Source organism: Vipera berus (assembly GCF_964194415.1).
Source record: "Vipera berus genome assembly, chromosome: 5".
NCBI classification, from domain to species: Eukaryota; Metazoa; Chordata; class Lepidosauria; order Squamata; family Viperidae; genus Vipera; species Vipera berus.
The window spans coordinates 38,579,172-38,599,036 of record NC_138207.1 but is presented as its reverse complement, the minus strand read 5'-3'; the positions used below and the strand labels follow the sequence as shown (position 1 = coordinate 38,599,036).

The 19,865-nt window shown below is 34.7% G+C and overlaps 1 protein-coding gene across 1 annotated transcript in view; it reads right to left on the bottom strand.

Annotated features, from left to right (window-relative positions):
- Positions 1–19,865, bottom strand: part of FARP2 (FERM, ARH/RhoGEF and pleckstrin domain protein 2) — a 63,660-nt gene that overhangs the window by 30,343 nt on the left and 13,452 nt on the right. Inside the window, exons 3-12 of the mRNA XM_081329642.1 lie at positions 13,991–14,095; positions 13,293–13,335; positions 10,716–10,794; positions 9,705–9,802; positions 8,263–8,377; positions 6,420–6,567; positions 5,648–5,743; positions 4,314–4,477; positions 4,081–4,149; positions 2,732–2,789 (exon numbers count right to left, since the gene is read on the bottom strand). Of these exons, the coding sequence (XP_081185768.1) occupies positions 2,732–2,789; positions 4,081–4,149; positions 4,314–4,477; positions 5,648–5,743; positions 6,420–6,567; positions 8,263–8,377; positions 9,705–9,802; positions 10,716–10,794; positions 13,293–13,335; positions 13,991–14,095 (975 nt within the window). The remainder of the gene's footprint in view (positions 1–2,731; positions 2,790–4,080; positions 4,150–4,313; positions 4,478–5,647; positions 5,744–6,419; positions 6,568–8,262; positions 8,378–9,704; positions 9,803–10,715; positions 10,795–13,292; positions 13,336–13,990; positions 14,096–19,865) is intronic.

Genomic DNA, 19,865 nt, shown 5'->3' with positions numbered 1-19,865 from the left:
GAGCCTGGTTGTTTTCCTGCAGACATTGCAGGTAACATTATCAACGCATGGCAGAGTGACATTTGTTGGTTGCTTATATGACAGCTTGTTGACATAACTATCAAAACAAGCCATACATAAAGAGATGCTATATTATTTCAGAATGTCTTGAAAGACTTGGCTATTTTCATGGGAATGGGGGTTAAAAGAGTATGTGAGTCGATACTACTGGCATATTGTGACAGCGGCAGACAGTATTTGTATTATATTTTTATACTTTTGTCAGCCACCCAGAATTACATCAATTAAAAAGAAGGCTATACAAATCGGTATAAATATTTGAAATCTAAATGCATTTCACCTTGTGTATGAGTATATGCATACACTTTATGACATACAGGTAGTCCTTGACTTATGACCACAACTGAGCCCAAAATTTATGTTGCTAAGCAAAACATTTGTTAAATGAGTTTTGCCCCATTTTGTGACTTTTTTGCCCTATTTGTTAAGTGAATCACTGCAGTTTTAAGTTAGTAACATGGATTGTTAAGTGAATTTGGCTTCCTCATTGACTTTGCTTGTCAGGTGGTTGCAAAAGGTGATCACATGATCCAGGTACCACAACTAAGCATCTGAATTTTGATCACATGTCTGTGCAGATGTTGCAATGGTCATAAGAGTGAAAAACTTGTCATAAGTCACTTATTTCAGTACAGTTATAACTTTGAAAAGTCACTATATGAACTGTTGTAAGTCAAGGAATACCTGTACAATGTTGTTTTTGTAACTTCAGTTCTACCATATAAAGCCACAGGTAACTCCTGCATTTTCATTGTAAGATTATATTGGTGGCAATACTTAGGGGAGTACATGGAGCAAAGAGAGATGGTTGGTGGAGTCAAAGGACTTAGCAGGCAGAAGAAAAATTATAGGTTTAAAACTGAGGTTCGTGAGGAAATCTGTTCTACAAAACAATGTAGAAAAAAATGTTTCTTTGAATCCACATTATTCTGCTCTATCAATTTTCTGATAAATGTCTATATATTGGCAAAAATAGTAGGAGAGATTAAAGTCAGTTTGCAAATCAAGTAATAGTAAATTACTATTAGAATAGTAATAGCTGATTTGCAAGTATTCATACACAATCTGCATCACTGAAGTTGTGTTTGTCCAGTGTAAATACACGTGTGTATATGGATGTGCACAAATGATGCCATTTTCACACCAAGCAGGGATAGAGATTTTATTGAGAAATAGCCAGAAATTCTTATTTAAAGCATGCAGTGAAGTTAAGAGATAAATAAGAAGATTGTATAGATTACTCAGTGCTTTTGGTATGCCAAGCCAGGGCACTTCAGTGTGTCACCATTGAGAGGTGATATATTTTACGGCTACTTCCTTTTTCTCTAACAACTGTATTATAACATGATACCTATTAAAATCTAAACTGTATCTTTTTCAGTCCATCTTAAGATAAAGTTGAAATTGCAAACCTCATGATTTTAAACATCTAGCCTAAATTTTTGTCTGACTTTTCTTTTTCATTACTATCTAGTTTGTTGAAATTAGGATCTTGCATAGAATCTTTTTTGTGTTGATAAAGCTATGTCCCAGCTATTTTAAATGGATTTTAGATATTTTAAGTGTCTGGTATTTTATTATTTATTTTATTTATTTGGATTTATTTTATTTATTTGGTATGTGTTCATTAAATGATTCCTTTGTATAGACATCACCTTATTTGGATCCTATTAAGGAGCAAAACACAGATTATGTTTATTTTATGACTGGGAGGTGAAAGTTATTCTCATATGATTAAATGAATTTATCTAGTTTTAATGATACAGTTTTAAAGGAATGATGGTAGTCAGAGCAGCCTATAACTAACTATGAGAGGTTCTCTGTTGAAAACCAGCAGCTGTTCCAATTTAACAAATACACTTCCATGCAAGGCCTAACTGGAAAATTATGCTGGCTCTGAATTCTGAACTTGAGAGATGACTAAGATCAGTAATTATATGACTATGTGAATATGCTAACTATATTCCAGCAATCAGACAAATCCACATTCCTATAAGAAATTACAGTTACTGAAAAGTTTAGTTCTTATGCAAGATTATATATATATATATATATATATATATATATATATATATATATATATATATATATATATATATATATATATATATATATATATATATATAATGTATAATGTAAATTATTCAAATTGCTAATAAAAAATTAGGGAGGCTGAAATGATCATTTCGAACTTCTTATGTTCTCATCAGTCAGTCATACCCTTTTTATCTGAGATTCGAATACTTGCCCCCTCATTAATTAAATTCCTTATTGAAAAGAGGTAATATCCAATATTTAGTAAAAGAACTTGGATAAATTGCACAGTTCTATCCACTTATATTTTGTTGATAGGTTTAAACTGTACACACTTTCCTCAACCTCCATAGCAAACCTAAAACTAAGAGCTGGTATGGCAGGGGCATATGGAATTTAGCATGAGGGAATTTAAGAAAGAGAAAAAACTTGAATCTTCATGCTGTCAAGACAATCCTATTTTGTAGGCTTTTACAAAGTACATTTTGGTTAATGTAGCACATAGATATAATTACCTAATACCATTACCAGAAATAAAAAAGAAAATACATATTTTAAATTTAAGAAGCATCACGTAATTTTCATAATCTTTTAAATCATGGTACTTTATTTAAAACAGGTTAATTTCAAGACTAACCTGTTTGGGTGCATCAGGACTTGAAGTGTGAGCAGACATTCTAGTTTTGCTATGCCTCCTGTAAACAAAGAAGTTGATACATGCAATTGAGAAATAATCGAAGCTCCCTTTCTGCTGTATACAAGTTAAAAAAGTAGATGATTTTACAAAAGAGATTCTTTCAAACTTACTTAATGTGTAAAAATATGAAACTCAGAACTTTCTACATTCATAATTTAATTTCCTAAATTTTTTTGCTTACAAATCAGAATTGCAATATTCAGAATATAAAATATACAAATATAAAAGTTACTAGTTTTTATATAAAGTAAACCCAGCATTAAAATACCTAAAATAACATTACTTAAGAAAAAAACAGTAAATGCCAACTAAATATAATTAAGCAAAAATGGGGGCAATCTGACTTGCTTAGAGAGTTCCATCTTAACTCTGTTGGTGGTTGAACACGCAATAGGATCTCTGAAGTTCAAACTACCAAATGTCCAGATGGAGGAAAACAATGGCCCTGACAAAACAGACCTCCAACCTGTCCAGCAACTAAAATCATTCCTTCTAGCTCCACATTATGAAAAGATTCAGTCACATTCTAAACAGCCCATATTCTAATGTATATTTTAAGAAGCTATAGATTATGAAGTTTCTTTCTTGACTTCAGATACACCAAACATACTGTAGTATTCATACAACTTCAAAGGTAATAGGCATTTTAAGGATGTCTAACAATATTTTAGCATTAAAATAAATATTTTTCATGTAGTAGACCTGGGATTAAATTACCCACATTTCCAGCTAAACATCGCACAGTAGAAAGTGGGAATTTTGGAACAATTTTTATCAGGTAAAATAATGAGCTTAAAGGACTAGTAACCTGCCTCTGCATATTACAATTTCATATGTTTACTAATACCCAATACAACTCTTTTTTCTATTGGAGATGAGATAGGGTCCAAACTTAGTTTTGCAGCAACAAACAAGGGATTAAGAGATTAGGACATGTAATTCAAAGCATTACAAATATTACTCCATGTAAGAGATAACCATTTGTTGTGATTATTGTAATAATGAACAAATACATATAAAGAATAACTGTAAGATATTCCTCCAACTGACATTATCTGAAGTAAAAGTGTTTAAATCAATCAACATTCTATTATCAAAATAACTTCACTAAAATTAGTGAATTTTGAATTCAAAAAGACCAAGTTGTTGCTAAAAACATGAAAGCCAAAACTTAAAATTATTAGGAAAGAAAGTCAAATTAATTGTACAGCTATAAATTTATTCTAAATATAAATAGTAGAATGCTAATAAGACAAATTCCAAAATAGTAACAGTTTGCTGCTTATTACCTTTCATAAGGAATTTTCTTCAACCCACTCTCTCTAACATAATCCACCAATTGTTTTTGTGTTCGTCCACTGTAAAACAATAAATATAAATATTTTAAAAACCTCATGAGAATATATTTAAATCTGTGCTTTTAATTTTTATAGTAATAAGATCCTAAATTTTTAGGTTAAAAAAACAGAAAAAAATTCTTGAATGCCTTTTTTGGAACAAAAGAAAATGAGTTATATTATACCTGTATCTGAAAGATGATCCTCTGCTGAAGAAGACTGGTTTTGGTTTTGCTTTTGGTTGATCAGATAACCTAAAGAATGTATGATACTCAACACATATCTTCCAGAGGTTCTTGCACTCATCTCTACCTCCCAAAAGAAATTCCAAAGTATCCTGATATGGACCCTAGTATCACAAAACAAACAAGGCTCAAGCACACTATTTTAATTCTCATCCAGTCAGACAGATATTATAATGCAGACCTAAACTACACAGGGTAGCCATTAATTTATCATTGTGGGAACGTAAGAGAGAGAATAATTTAAACAGTTCTTGCTAAGAAATAAGCTAATGCATAGCCCTTCCTCTAATTTTATATTATGGTGATTTGATGGGAAATAGAAATTATTTGAATTGCACAAAGTGTTCGAACAAAAAAAAATGAAGACAAAGTTCATCTGGACAAAATCATTCATCAATATGAACAAATACCAGCAGGAGTAAAATAAAAGTAATTTCTTAGTCTTAAAAATAGATTTTAAGAAGTTATTGGTCACAGCATTTTTAGGATACTATGTTAACAAAATAGCTGTGTGAAATGATGAAACATAGCAATTTAGTATGAAGATCTTTAAGCCTGATTACTTCCAATAAGGATGAAACTAGTGTCTCTTACTGCTAATAAAGTATACGTATAGTGTCCCAAAACTTTGCCCCCAAACTTCTGCACACATGTGTTAGGCATTCGTGTCACAATGCCATCATTGGGGGAAAAGTTTATGTGTGCTTCAGCTAATTGCTATTTAGCATCAATTGAAAGGACAATCTTTGAAATACTGTAATGTCCTTCCAAGTGCCAATAATATAACTATAGGTCAAATGTTCATTACTTAAATCACACTACTCTACCACTGAGCAACATTTTTCAATGTACATGAATAATGGCCACATGAACTAAAAAATACCTTGCGAAGAAAACTACAAGAAATTCTGATATCAAATTAGGTACAACTATAAATAGATAATATCCTTACACGAAGTGAATGCTGGGTTGCTTGAGCCTTCAGGAAGAAGCATGGCTCATATTAGTGAGACAACTACAGAAAAAGGCAACCAGTGTATTGGCTCTCATAGGAGTGCACTGTCGTGTGTATACAAGACATGACTGGTTTTAGAATATCAGCATGTACAAAAGAAAGGTTGTGTTCTCAAATTATAAGTGGAACCCATGTTTGTCTAATTAAATAATATTCCTGAACATAATGTCACAGGTTCATTTACAGAAGTCTGTATGCATATCAACTCGTACTTAAACTCAACACAAAATTATAGAAAATATATTATGATAGTACTTACATGAACGTCTGGATGAAGCTTGATAAGAAATCGTTTTCTCTTGAAGCTTATTTTTCGGATTTTGGACCAGTTGAAAGTATTGATTTTTATACTGCCCTGTGTAAAGTGCAATATGTAACAAGTGAAGAAATATACATAATACAGGATTTAAACACACTTCCCAGAGTCCCTCTTTGAGGGAGATGGGTGATTCAGAAATGTGAAAAGTAAATGTATAAATAAAACCAAATATACATAGTACAAGATTTAAACAATATGTATAATGATATGATGTCAGATTATTATTTTTAGCTACAACTGCCTAAATAAATAAAGTATTTACTATTCTCTCCTGGATACCAAGAATGAGATTCTACAGGACTTTGGTAAAAAGACTTAAGGCAGAGATAAGAGATGAGATGCTATAGGTTATATATGAACCCTCTTGAATCAGACCATTTTAATTATGCTAGTCAGCATGTCATGCTGCTATAATCAAGTTTAAAAAAAATGTTTCCTTTTTTGAACATGTCAAAATTACTAGCCCAGGTCAGCTTGAAACCACCAGCATTGGCAAACTGATGGGTAAATGAACTACATGGATTTCAAATGAACAGTTATTTGCAAAGAATAGGATTAATCATTTATATTTATTTAGCCGTAAAGTTTAATCTGACTCAGTATGTTAGCAAGACTTGTAAAAGTGAACTCTGATTTCTCATTCAGAAAACTCTTTACCCTTAAGATTAAACTTAGAACATTTTAAAAGATATATTTAAAATTACTTTCTTACCTGGAAAACCAATACACCCATGTTTGAAACAGCCAGATTAATTTTTGTCCCTTCACGATCAGATGCCAAGTGAAATCTCATGCCATACATCTCCAGTTTTCGAGCTATTTCAAGCACCTGGAAGTCTGATTCGGCAGGAGTTTCACCCCTTTAGTAGTAAAAATAAAATCAAAATACAGAAGTTAACGATGAATTTATGACACTCTGAAAATGTATGAAAATGGGATGATTTAAGGGAACCAAACAGAAATACTCCTTTCCTGCAAGCAGCCACATGGGTTTACTTTATCAGGTCAAATGGGGGAACTAATTTAACAACAGCATATAAAAATAACTTGAAAATGATGCTCTTTATCAACTAATTTTATTTAGTATCTGGATTTCAATCAACATACAAATATCATAAAGAACGTGACTGAGGCTAATGCATAATACTCACATAACTGAATAATCTATTCTATACTATACATGGATGGAATATTTTTTTTTATTTTTCAGTTCAGCATCATAGTCAATGATATTAAAACCTGCTGAAAGAGCAAGCAGGGAAACATGTTAGTCCTCTCTCTATATTCTCTTACAAAATATCGTTTATTAGAGTGATCAAAATGGATTCTGCCTCAAAACTAGGTCTGAACTCTGATTAAAAACAATCAAGGTAATTGGAATCCTCTGAGAACAATTCAACTCTATGTCTTAAAAAGATGTTGATTGGATGGCCCAGATCTATTCAGGATAAAAACTTTGCAAACAGAGTCGAGAGGCGCCATTAAATCAAACTTTGCACTCAGTGGAAAAGATAGTTGATATCCTAAAAAAGTAACCATAAATAGAAAGCATCTACAATGTTATCCAACTGCAGGGTTCCAGTCTGCACGAGAATGAGGAATTTGCACTTTTTTTTGTTTTTAATATGGGGTCCTTGGTACTCTCTGAACTTGGTTGTTTCTTGCAGATATTTCATTACCCAGCTAGATAACATCATCAGTGCTAAAAGGGAGGGGGGTTGTTCTCTGTTTATATATTGTATAAGTTGCTTACCCTGTGAGCGTTGATAGAAATGTTCTTGGTAATATTTTGATTAGCCTGTTGTTTACTGTTTGATTGTCTGAGTTGGTAGTTTCTTGACTGGGGTATTATTTACTGCTTGACTGTTGGTTTCCTATTAATTTTAGTATTTATCTCTGCTTATCTGGGTGTTGATTGCTGGCAAGGAGGTGTTTTGGTCTTTTCGTTTCCTTTTTTAGTTTTGATCTTTTTTGCTCTTCTATTGTTTTCAATGTTTATAGTCATGAGTTAGATAGCATACGTATAAATTTAAATAAATAAATACTACATGAACTTCATGATAAATTTGGAGATACACCTATAGAAAGAAGTCTACTCCAAGCATGGTATATAATGGGGCTATTAACTGTACCTATTCAATTATAGCACCAAATCATGTCAATGGAAGGATTATAATGTTAGTAAACGCAACCACATGCTTCCCCTCTGTATCTGCAGAGTAGACAATGTAAGGTATTTATGCTGATTTAGCTGAAGTAAAAACATCACATCTCACAGACAAAAGCTGTCATTTTTCTTCATACTGACTTTTGTAATATATTGCTCAGACTAGTAAAAGCTGTTTTGTTAAAAATCTTGCCTAAAATTTGGCCACTCAGTAAATACATTAAGACTGTACATAGCAAATATTATATTGCAAACAAATTGCCTTAAGCACAAAAAAAACCCTAACTGAACCATGCAACAAACCACACTTCAAACATTATTGCAAAGTTAATTTCAGTACAGTATAGTGGTGCACTGAATACAAAAATCATAAAATAATTTTACTTACACATGCTTCCTGTGAAATGCAAGTATTTTTTCTTGCAGTCTTTCTTGGTTGGGAAAGTATTGGTTGTTTTTAAGATGTTCGTGATCTCCTGATTCATCAAAATCTCCAATTTCCGCTGTGACATAACAGAAAATATATTTAAAACAAAATACTTAAGTATTTCAGATTACAGTTTTATTAATTAATTAGATTAGCTCTTTATGTATTAAAATAATACATAAAAATAAGAATGTCAATTTTACAACATTCATCCTAAAATGTATTATTTGCTTTCTGACAGGATTTTTATAGGCTAATGCTAAAGATGTGATTCTGATTAAGTTCAAGGGTTCAAATAGGTTTTCAGTTTTTCTAACACTTTCACTTCAACTGATATTTAAATTGTGAGGTACATAGAAATATGAAAATTCACTTGAATTTTCTAGATACACTCATTTATCATGGAAGAAACCAGAAAAGAAACAGCCCTTGACTTAATCTTGAGTAACATTCAGTATCTAGTATATATCATAAATGCTGCTGGAACACTAACTACAGGATGGCTGAATTTAAGGTAAATTGTTACATTGTCAAAAGGGCTCAGACATAACTGTATAAAAATAAATATCACTAAAGCTTATGGAAAGGGAATGGATACCTCATTGTTTATGGCTGATACAGACACAACTAATACCACAGTAAAATTTATATAGTTTAACTCCTACAATCTTTTGTCCAAAAATACTGCATTGAGTCAAGACTGTATAATCAAATGACAAAGCCAGTGCTTTTTTTGTCATAGAACGCACTGGAACGGTGTTCCGCCACTTTTTTTTTAAGGGAAGAACCAGCTTCTTCTAAGCCACCAGTGCGAATAAAGCTCTGGCTCGGTGAAAGGAAGCTGCCCGGGGAAATCGGGGGCGTCAAAGGTTGACCCGGAAACACTTCCACGGCCCTGAAAGCAGACCCTCTTCTCTGCCTTGGTTCATGGGGCTCCTCTCCCCCCGCTCCCACCTGTCCACACCCCTGTGTTGGCCGCCAGGGACCAGGACTGGCTCCTGGAATGAATCTCTTAGAGGGACCAGGCATGCTCCCAAAGCAGGCGTGCTGCCGCCTTGGTTGCTCTGGCTCCAGAGGAAGCCTTTGTGTCATCAGAGGTGGAGGAGGATGAGGTGATGGAAGACATCCTGGCTCCGATAAAGCGCCTTCTCAAAAGCCGCGGCAATGGCGTCCAGCTGATGCTGCTCACATGATCTGTGCCTTGGAAGTTCCCTAAAGCGGTCCCCCCGCCCCCCCCCCGCAAAGTGCTTTTACAAAAAAAAAAGCACTGGACAAAGCTATATTATAAGTAAAAACATTTCTGCATATATGTCATTTAACAAAGTGCCAAATACTTATATGTCAGCATTTCTCAAGTATGCAGCTGATGCATTCTTATCTATAAAAGAACATTACATACTAACATTGTAGAAGATGTGATATGAGGAGTGCTGCTGTATTGTCATTGCAGGTAAGGCGTTCCTCTGCCAGATCTCTCTTCATTTGCAGTGCAAACAGATATCTAAAAGGAAAGAATTAGTAACATATTTGGTCATTTGAACCACAGAATATTACACATTCTGGAAAGAAAGACACAATCTGGCAAAAGCCATGGCAAAAGCAAAAAATAAATTATAGTATGAAGATTGAAATAGGCCCATTACCAGCTGCTTACTTTTACTCTATGTCTCTAACTGACATATAAGAATTACAGAGTTCCACTTGCTTACTGCTACATCATCTTAGTCACTATTACTTACCATCCTAATAGGCAGATTTGTAAAATGTTAACATCAATTTTAACAAGAGTGCAAAATCTGGCATGAATATATTTTAATATAAACAACATATTTGAGTAATGATATGCACCAAGGATATAATAATAAAACTGATGGGCTGTTGTTCAAATCTGTGGACACAAGACTGCATACTACAGAAGATTAGACTATATGAGCCTTATGGTCACTTCCAACTCCACAATTCTATGGTTAACCTACAGATACTGTTAAACTGTATCTCCAATCTTCACTGATTAAGGGTGTGAATCTAATTTTGAATTATACACCAACAATTTATCACCCTACAAAGATATATCAATTTACCAAGCTTGGGCTATAGCAGAAAATTATACAAGGGACAGTCAGTTGCAAAAATAGTATAAAAAACCTGATCAATACTATTTCATGTGCCCAAAGTTTAATGTTTCATTCACCCACAATGAGCTGTCTTTCTCATTTTTGTATATTGACAATCATCGTTTAGCAACAACTGGGCAGGCAACTCACTGCTCAGTAAAACTCAGATGACACTACTGTGCTTACAATTTTATTTCAGCTTTCCTTTTCCCCCACTCTCCCACCCTTTGGAATAGTGCCTGCAACTAATAAAAGCTAATGCTTCTATCTTATTTTTTATGGAATATAGAAAGTCTTTACCTGGTGTACTCCTCTTGCAATTGGCCAGGATCTGGAGGAAAGAACTTTACAGCTAGACGAAGCACTGTGTTCTTTGGTCCTACAGAAAGCCAACAGATCATTAAAACGTAACAGTCAGCTCACAAATGTTATTCTTTTATTGTAATTGCATGTTTGATGCCTTTAATTGTTATAAATTTTAAAACTAATCATGGGATTATGGCTTTAGCAATAGATTGCCACTGACCTACAAACCACTGTCCTTATTCTATTTCTCAAAGTTTGGGACGGTTCCCAAATGAATAACAGTACATTCATTAGTACTAATACTTCATAAAAATACATGAGGTATTACACACAAAATATCAAATTAAATTTATTGGAGGGAAGAAGGCAGGATCAAATAGTTTATTTTAATTCAATATTTAATATATTTCTTAGTCATTTTTAACACTGTAATCTTCCAAAAGCACCTTTAAAAATTAAAACAATTTCATTAATTTAATATTTGATAAAGTCAAAATTTTGAACACAAGAACAAATAATGTAAGCTATCAATTGAGAGACAATCAGGCCCCACCCTTTGCTTAAAATCTACTTGAAATTGTCTTTAAATCAACAGATGGAAGCATCTATAATTCCTTCTAGAAGAAAATTCCACAGCAAATTTATTTTCTATAAACCATACATAATTCAATGACAGAGCACCAACCACTGCAAAGATCTAATTTATTAACAGGAAGATTGTCCACTGAACTCTAGACTCTCAAATAAGCAGTAAATACCTAACTTATAGTGACAACAACATGAGTTTATGTGAGAAGCCAACAGGATTTATGAGCCAAAAGATGTACAAAGTGCAGATTCCTTTACTTATTGATGTTCTCTTCTTAGGTCAAGCTTTCCTGGAACTGTGCAACTGATATGCAAGCCCACACTAAGGTAGAGCTTTTAAAAAAATATTCCAAAAACCTACCCACACTTTTCACTTGCCCTCCTTTTTTTACCCTCCTTTTCACTTCAGTTCTAATTAAAGGTAAGGTTCCCCCGCACATGCGTGCTAGTCGTTTCCGACTCTAGGGGCCGGTGCTCATCTCCGTTTCAAAGCCGAAGAGCCAGCGCTTGTCCGAGGACGTCTCCGTGGTCATGTGGCCGGCATGACTAGACGCCAAAGGCGCACAGAACGCTGTTACCTTCCCACCGTAGTGGTCCCTATTTTTCTACTTGCATTTTTACGTGCTTTCGAACTGCTAGGTTGGCAGAAGCTGGGACGAGTAACAGGCGCTCACTCTGTTACGTGGCACTTGGGATTTGACCCGCCAAACTGCCGACCTTCTGATCGACAAGCTCAGCGTCCTAGCCCACTGAGCCACCGTGTCTCTCAGTTCTAATTAGCTATATATTATTAGTGCACATTGCTCTTATACCTATATGTATTTAAATTTGCTGTTTTCTTGCTCTGTCCGTAAAATAATTGACTTTTTTTACAATGCCTGATAGTTGTAGCCAAGTAATTGTTGCACATTTATATAACTGCTATTGCTGCCTGGAAAACCTTGGGTCCGATCTCAACCCTCACATTTGACAATATGTGGAATTTCATAAATACTGGCTCAGGAGAGCCGTGGCAAGTTTGACTGACTTAGTCTAATTGGGCAGGAAGACAGAGTTAACCCATTCGTGGATTCTCCATCTATCATGCTGGAGAAAAGTATAATAAAACATTCATAAATCAATTATTCATTGTTATTTCATCATAGCCTATAGAACATTAAGAATCTGAGACTAAGAATTCCTATCCAGTTAAAAGAATATATGCAGGATTTAGAACCAATGTTATTGGGAAACTGAGGACCTCTCTTTTAGACAACTTACAATAACCGACTGCTATTGCTTTTTCTTGCTCTACCTTTAAGTCAGTGTCGATTCCTGCTACTGGTAACTGCCCAGACAAGTCCCTGCAATTTTCTTGGTAAGTTTTTTTCAGAAATGGTTTCTCACTGCCTGCTTCCTAGGGCTGAGAGAAGGTGACTGGCTTAAGGTCCCCCAGCTAACGTCATGCCTAACTCAGGACCTAGAACCTATAGTCTCCTGGTTTCTAGCCCAGTGTCTTAATCACTACATCAAGCAGGTTTGTGTTAGAATATCTCCAACTAAATCCAACATTAGAGCTCAGGGTTGAATTGTTAGGTTCTTGATGTTCACTGAACTTGTTTGTTTTCTTGTAGACATTTCATTATTAGAATAAACAAACAAACAAATAAAACAACAGAGGATTTTGAGGCTTGTTAAAAGGACAAGTTCTGCCTTCTGCCAACTGAGAAAAATAGATACTGGTCTATAAAAAAGAATGAAAATAAAATAACCAGCATTTGTATTATTGTATTTGTTAAATTGTTATTTTTGTTATAAAAAGCAATTTAAAGAATAGTATAATTAACTGAGTTAATACCAATCATTGCTTTAAAATAACTTCAGCCTTTGGGAATGGGGGTGCCAACATGTTTCTAAAATACATATGAGCAGCATCATTTTTAAAAAGTGTTGTTTCAGTTAAATTTTTGAAAGAAACATTGATTTATAAATGTACACACTTACTTCTTATTTGTTTCACAATAGGTTTCATTGGCTCCAACCAAATCTGAATGAAAGAAATAGACAAATAAATGGGCAAATACCATCATACAACTAAATCAATTCTAATAGATTCTGCTTGCAATTTAGCTAAACTAAATTTAGTAAATAAAAACATGTTAACATACTTTTCAGAAATATAGTGAAAAAGATGGGATAAGGAATTGCAATATATTCTAATTAAAGGAGAACACTCTTCGAATTAATCTCAGGAAAAATCTGTCCATATGAATACTTTAGAGTTTGATGCAATTAGCAATACCATACTGACTGTAATATAGTTTAGTTGCAAAATTGAATCTATTAGGTCATTCTGCGAACCAAACTTCGTTTTACATGTTTGCCTACTGTGTTATGTGAATCAAGATCTTGATTCTCTCAAAACATATTGAAGAAATAAATGAAATACAAAACAACATGGTGGCTATATTTTTGTGGATATGTACTTATGGACTTCTTGATGAGTTTATATGCCTGTTGAGGTTTTGCAGAATGTATGTTTCTTTATGTGGACTTTTGGTCACTGCACAACATTTCTGCCTTGTAAGAGGGCAATTCATAATCACATTAATAAAAAAGTTTTACTTAATTTTCACTACAGACTTTTTTAAGCAAACAAACAAAATCAAAGAATGAAAACAATATAAAAACATGCTACATACCCAATATGATTGCATGTTTTTGAACTCAATTCCAAAATAGTCAGATTCAATCAAATTCAGACGATTAAATATCTCTGTCAGTAGTTTCTGGCCATAACATTTTGACTGGAAAAATAAAAAAATTAAACTTAATTTTTATGATAATCAAGGTGTATTAAATGTTAAAAATACTGTAATGCTAATGCTAATTTCAAAGTTTTGCATTAAAAAAATTGCTTAAACTGTTCAATTAAAAAATATTGCTATATGTATATGCAGCAAAACAGTGTAGGTTTTTTTATACTATTATCATTTTCACGTGGCATAAATTCCAACAAAATTCTAGAGCACTTTATTGTCCTCCCATTTCATAAAGTACCTTAATATATACATATATTTCAACAGATCATCTCGTTTTAGGGAATTTACATAATCAAAATTACTTTAAATTAAACTTTAGGTTTTAAGTTAGACTGGAAGGAAATTAAAAATTATATAACAATAATACACAGAAGCATGATCTTTCTTATAATCTGACAGCAGCTAGATATTGAGTTATAACTCTTAGTATTCCTTATTTGCCACGGTCAATAAAGGTGGAGGGACTTATACTGATGGTGAACTGGATCTTGGAATTTTCTAATAGCATTCAAGACAGGAAATTAACAATTAAAAACAACCGTGTCTGAGTAGTTAATAAACTTAGGTAAACATAAAGCAAAATTTATCAACTCAATTATGATTAGCAAAAAAATGTCCCAATGAGAAGTTATTATCCCCCAGGATTGTCACATTTGTCTGACATAGTCTTCACAATTGCATTTGGCCCAGTTTCCAAAAATATTACAGTGAAGCCATCATACTACCAAATAAAAATTGCAAAGTTAAGGATGCTACCTTGGTGTCAGAGACCTCCTGGACTCACGGCTCAGTTTGGAAGATCATATAGGAGCCGTGGCCAGGGGGGCTTTTGCCCAGGTTCGCCTGGTGCGCCAGTTGCAGCCCTATCTGGACCGATATGCTCAACGCACAGTCACTCATGCACTTGTGACCTCCCGGATAGACTACTGCAATGCTCTCTACATGGGGCTGCCCTTGAGGACCACTCGGAGGCTTCAGCTGGTGCAGAATGCAGCCGCGCGAGTTGTGATGGGGGTCTCCCGATACTCCCATGTAACGCCTCTTCTCCGCGAGCTGCATTGGCTTCCAGTTGCCCTCCGGGTGAGATTCAAGGTGCTGGTGATGACCTATAAAGCCCTAAATGGCATGGGTCCGGATTATCTTAGGGAGCACCTGCTGCCAGCATCAACTTCCCATTGTCCTGTGCGCTCCCACAGGGAGGGCCTCCTCAGGGTCCCGCCGGTCAGGGAGTGCCGGTGGGCGATCCCCAGGGGGAGAGCGTTCTCGGTGGGCGCGCCTGCCCTATGGAATCAACTGCCTGTGGAACTCCAGATCGCCCTCGACCTTCGCTTGTTTCACCGGGACCTAAAAACCTGGCTATTTGAGTTAGCCCGCCTGGACTGAGGGGTTTTATGGTTTTAAATTTTAAACTCTTTTGGGGCTATTAATTTTATTTTATTTTAATTTTGTATATTGCAATGTTTTAATTTGCCCTGTAAACCGCCCTGAGTCCCTCGGGAAAAGGGCAGTATATAAATTGAAACAACAACAACAACAACAACAACAACAACAACAATAATAATAATAATAATAATAATAATAATGGAGTTGAGTGAGTTTTGCCCCATTTTATGAACTTTCTTGCCACAGTTAAGTTAATCACTACAGCTGTTAAGTTAGTAATAGGGTTGTTAAGTGACAACTTTGCTTGTCAGAAGGTCGCAAAAGGTGACATGACCCTGGGACACTGCAAGTGTCATGTGACTATGGCGCGATGTTACACTGGTCATAAGTGTGAAAAACAATACTAAGTCACTTTTTACAGTGCTGTTGTAACTTCAGTCACTAAATGAATGGCCGTAAGTAAATTATCTATGTTGCCAATAAGTATCCCTAGATTATGATATTTATAGTATTTATATATTATTCATTTGGAAACATCCTGTAGTGAGGTCTTCCTCAGCGTCTAAATATATGGAACTTATTAGTGCATTCAGGCCCTCAAGCAAACTCCATCCCAATATCATTTGAATTAGAAATCTAGAAAGAAAAAGGGAATTATATACCATCTACAAATTAATATTGCAAGTGGCCACTTTTAGCAGTTAAGCATAGTTATTAAAAAGCATGGAAAAAAATAATGAAAATCCATGGGAATCTAAACAGTAAGTATGCAGCCGAAATTATAGGGTCCTATTTTCTGGAAGGAACTGTAAAACCTTCAATTCAATTCAAACAGCTACCTTAGAAGAATCAATGAGCTATCCATCAGTCAGTTCCCTCGTCTTTGAATTACAAATGAAATAAGTTTGTTCAAATCATCACTTCCAAGATGAGGTGATTCAGCATGTTATGTATAACATGCGTAAGTTATATATTTACATGCTTTCCCAAAAAGTAAAAAAATTGATTTCTATTTGCTCCAGTTTAGTAATTTTACAGAACTCCCTACTATTATAAAACACAAACATACTACTACCGTAACATTCAAGATTTATGCAGGGAACTAAAGTTTTAAAGAACTTCCTACATTTATTTATGCAATTTAGAAGGTGACTCAATTTCAGAAAGACTCCGAGTGCTTTAGAACATTAAAAGTAGAAGCAAAAAAAGTAAGTAAGCAAGAAGCCAGTGTGTGTGTGTGTGTGTGTGTGTGTGTGTGTGTGTGTGTGTGTGTGTAAGACCAGACTATCAATTACAGATAAATCATCAAACTATAGCTATTAGGGATCATGGCTTTCCCATACTCAACTGGATGACCACTGCTGCAATTATTTACTTTTTCTATCTTTCAAGAATAGCTCCAATTTCTTAAATAAAATGGATCCTCAAAACTCTTATATTTATCCAAATTAGTCATGATTTTTGCTTGAATTTTTTTATTGCATTTTGTGCTTTTGAGTCAGTAATGACTCCTGGGAATGACATGGACATATCCATGCAATTTTCTTGAAACACTTTCAGAAATAACTTGTCAGTGCCTTCTTCCTAGGGTTGAGAAATATGACTGGCCAACCCAGTTGACTTCATGTCTAAGGCAGGACTAGTACTTACTTACCTATATGTGGGCCAAGAAGCAACAGTGAGAACTGGACACGGAACCACTGATTGGTTCAAAATTGGGAAAGGAGTCCGGCAAGGCTGTGTACTGTCGCCCTGCCTATTTAACTTATATGCAGAGCACATCATGAGAAAGGCAGGGCTAGTTGAATCAAAAGTTGGAATTAAGATTGCCGGAAGAAATATCAACAACCTAAGATATGCAGATGATACCACTCTAATGGCAGAAAGTGAAGAACTAAAGAGCCTCTTGTTGCGGGTGAAGAAGGAGAGTGCAAAACTTGGGTTGAAACTTAACATTAAGAAAACCAAGATCATGGCATCCAGTCCTCTCAATTACTGGCAAATAGATGGGGAAGAAATGGAGGTAGTGACAGATTTATTTTCCTGGGCTCCAAGATCACTGCAGATGGAGACTGTAGCCAAGAAATTAAAAGACGCTTGCTCCTTGGGAGGAAAGCCACGACAAATCTAGACAGCACACTAAAAAGCAGAGACATCACCCTGTCAACAAAAGTGCGTATAGTCAAGGCTATGGTCTTCCCAGTTGCAATGTATGGCAGTGAAAGTTGGACCATAAGAAAGGCTGAGCGCCAAAGAATTGAGGCCTTTGAACTATGGTGCTGGAGAAGACTCCTGCGAGTCCCTTGGACTGCAAGGCGATCAAACCGGTCAGTCCTAGAGGAGATCAACTCTGACTGCTCTTTAGAAGGCCACATCCTGAAGCTAAAACTCAAATACTTTGGCCACCTAATGAGAAGGAAGGACTCACTGGAGAAGAGCCTAATGCTGGGAAAGATTGAGGGCAAGAGAAGAAGGGGACGACAGAGAATGAGGTGGCTGGATGGAGTCACTGAAGCAGTAAGCGTGAGCTTAAATGGACTCCAGAAGATGGTAGAGGACAGGAAGGCCTGGAGGAACATTGTCCATAGGGTCGCAATGGGTCGGACACAACTTCGCAGCTAACAACAACAGTACTTACAGTCTTGCAATTTCTAACCCAGTGTCTTTAACCACTACACCAAACTGGCTCTCCATGATGTTTCAACATTCTCCAAAAATGATAACATTTTCTTCTAGCAATTTCAAGCAGGCCTTCAAACTATTTACTATATTTTTAATTACTTTTCATTTTATCTGTCAAGACACAATTAATTCAAGCAAACAAAACAGGAATGTATTTTGTACTCTCAGCTTAAAATTTTATGCATTTTCAAGATACGTATTGTAAACTGAAAGTTTCATATATTAGTCTCACATAGTTGCAATCTTGATGACAATGCTAAAAGTCCTTAAGAGTCTTTAAAGTTTATAAAGTTGCAATAGAATTTTCTATTCCATTTGATGAAATTTGTACCTTGGGGTTGAACTTGATGCTGTCTGAGCTTGGTTGTTTTCTTGCAGCCGTTTCATTACCAAAATAGGTAACATCATCAGTGCTAGTCTTAGTCCATTAGATGATGTCACCTAGTCTCGTACTGAAATGTCTGCAAGAAAACAACCAGTCAGACTGCAGCAAAGACCCCAAAATTTCCTATTTTGAGTTATTTTTCAATCTTTTATTGCTGAGAGCTTAGACTTACAACATTGTTACAGTGCTGGATCCTTCAACCTTAAGTTTAACAAAGAAAATAATAACTAGAAGAACCAGATCTATTTTGAACTTCACATTGCCCAGAAAAACTGGAAATGCTCATTTTCTAGGGTGGATTCTGCTTGCCTTAAAATTTGACTTAAGACATTGTCTACTTGGCTGTGTAATATTGCTCTGATTTATCAAATTAAAGCTGCCTATAGCTCAATTTCTTTGTGTCAACTATACAGTTGTTCCTACTAAAATCTACCAAATCTCTCTCAATAGCTTATTTCTACTTTATCCCTCTATACAATTTGTTTTAGTATCCTTTTATTTCAAGCAGTATAATTCTCAAGTAACTTTTTTCCCTTAGAGACCTCTTCTTAGATAGGCAAATGGCAATCTCTTCTATATGAGAGATCCATCTATAATGAGAAGACTTTGAAAGAAATACTTTGAAAGAATTAACAGAAGAACGTTTGAAAAAATAATATGATGATTTACAGTAATCAACATTTAACTTAATATTTCTCTTTTTTAACTTTTAAAGTTTCATGCATTCTAAGCACATTTTGTGTTCTGGAATATAATCCAAATATCTCTATGGTTGCTAGTTCTTATTTCTTTAATACAAGAGGTATATACTCTAATGTTTACAAATAAGAAATCCACCTGAATGTGTTGCATAATGTAATTCAATTCTAAAGTTATGGGTGCTAATATTTGTCCTTTTAGTTATGGGCAATTACACTGTTTAATCAAATTGGACAAACATTTGGCCAAGGTTTAAAATAAGTAAGCAACATGTTTCATTAACCAAGCAAAAACACAAGGAGAATCTTCTTCTCAAACACTGTCCTCCTGCTGCTTCATTAATCCCTGTATCTGAATTAAGTATTATACTGGTAATCCTTGATTTACAACCTCAATTATGGTCATAGATCAAATATTACCAGTATATAGGAACTTAAGAATCCATTGTTACATGGAATGATATGGTATAGGGTTCAGCTACAGTATGTAACACAAAAATAAATAGAAACTGAAAGATAACTGCACATTCTTGAGTAAATATGGTACCATTTTAGATTCCAGCCTAAACACAGTCTCATAGAGAAGTCAAGATAGGCTGTACATAAA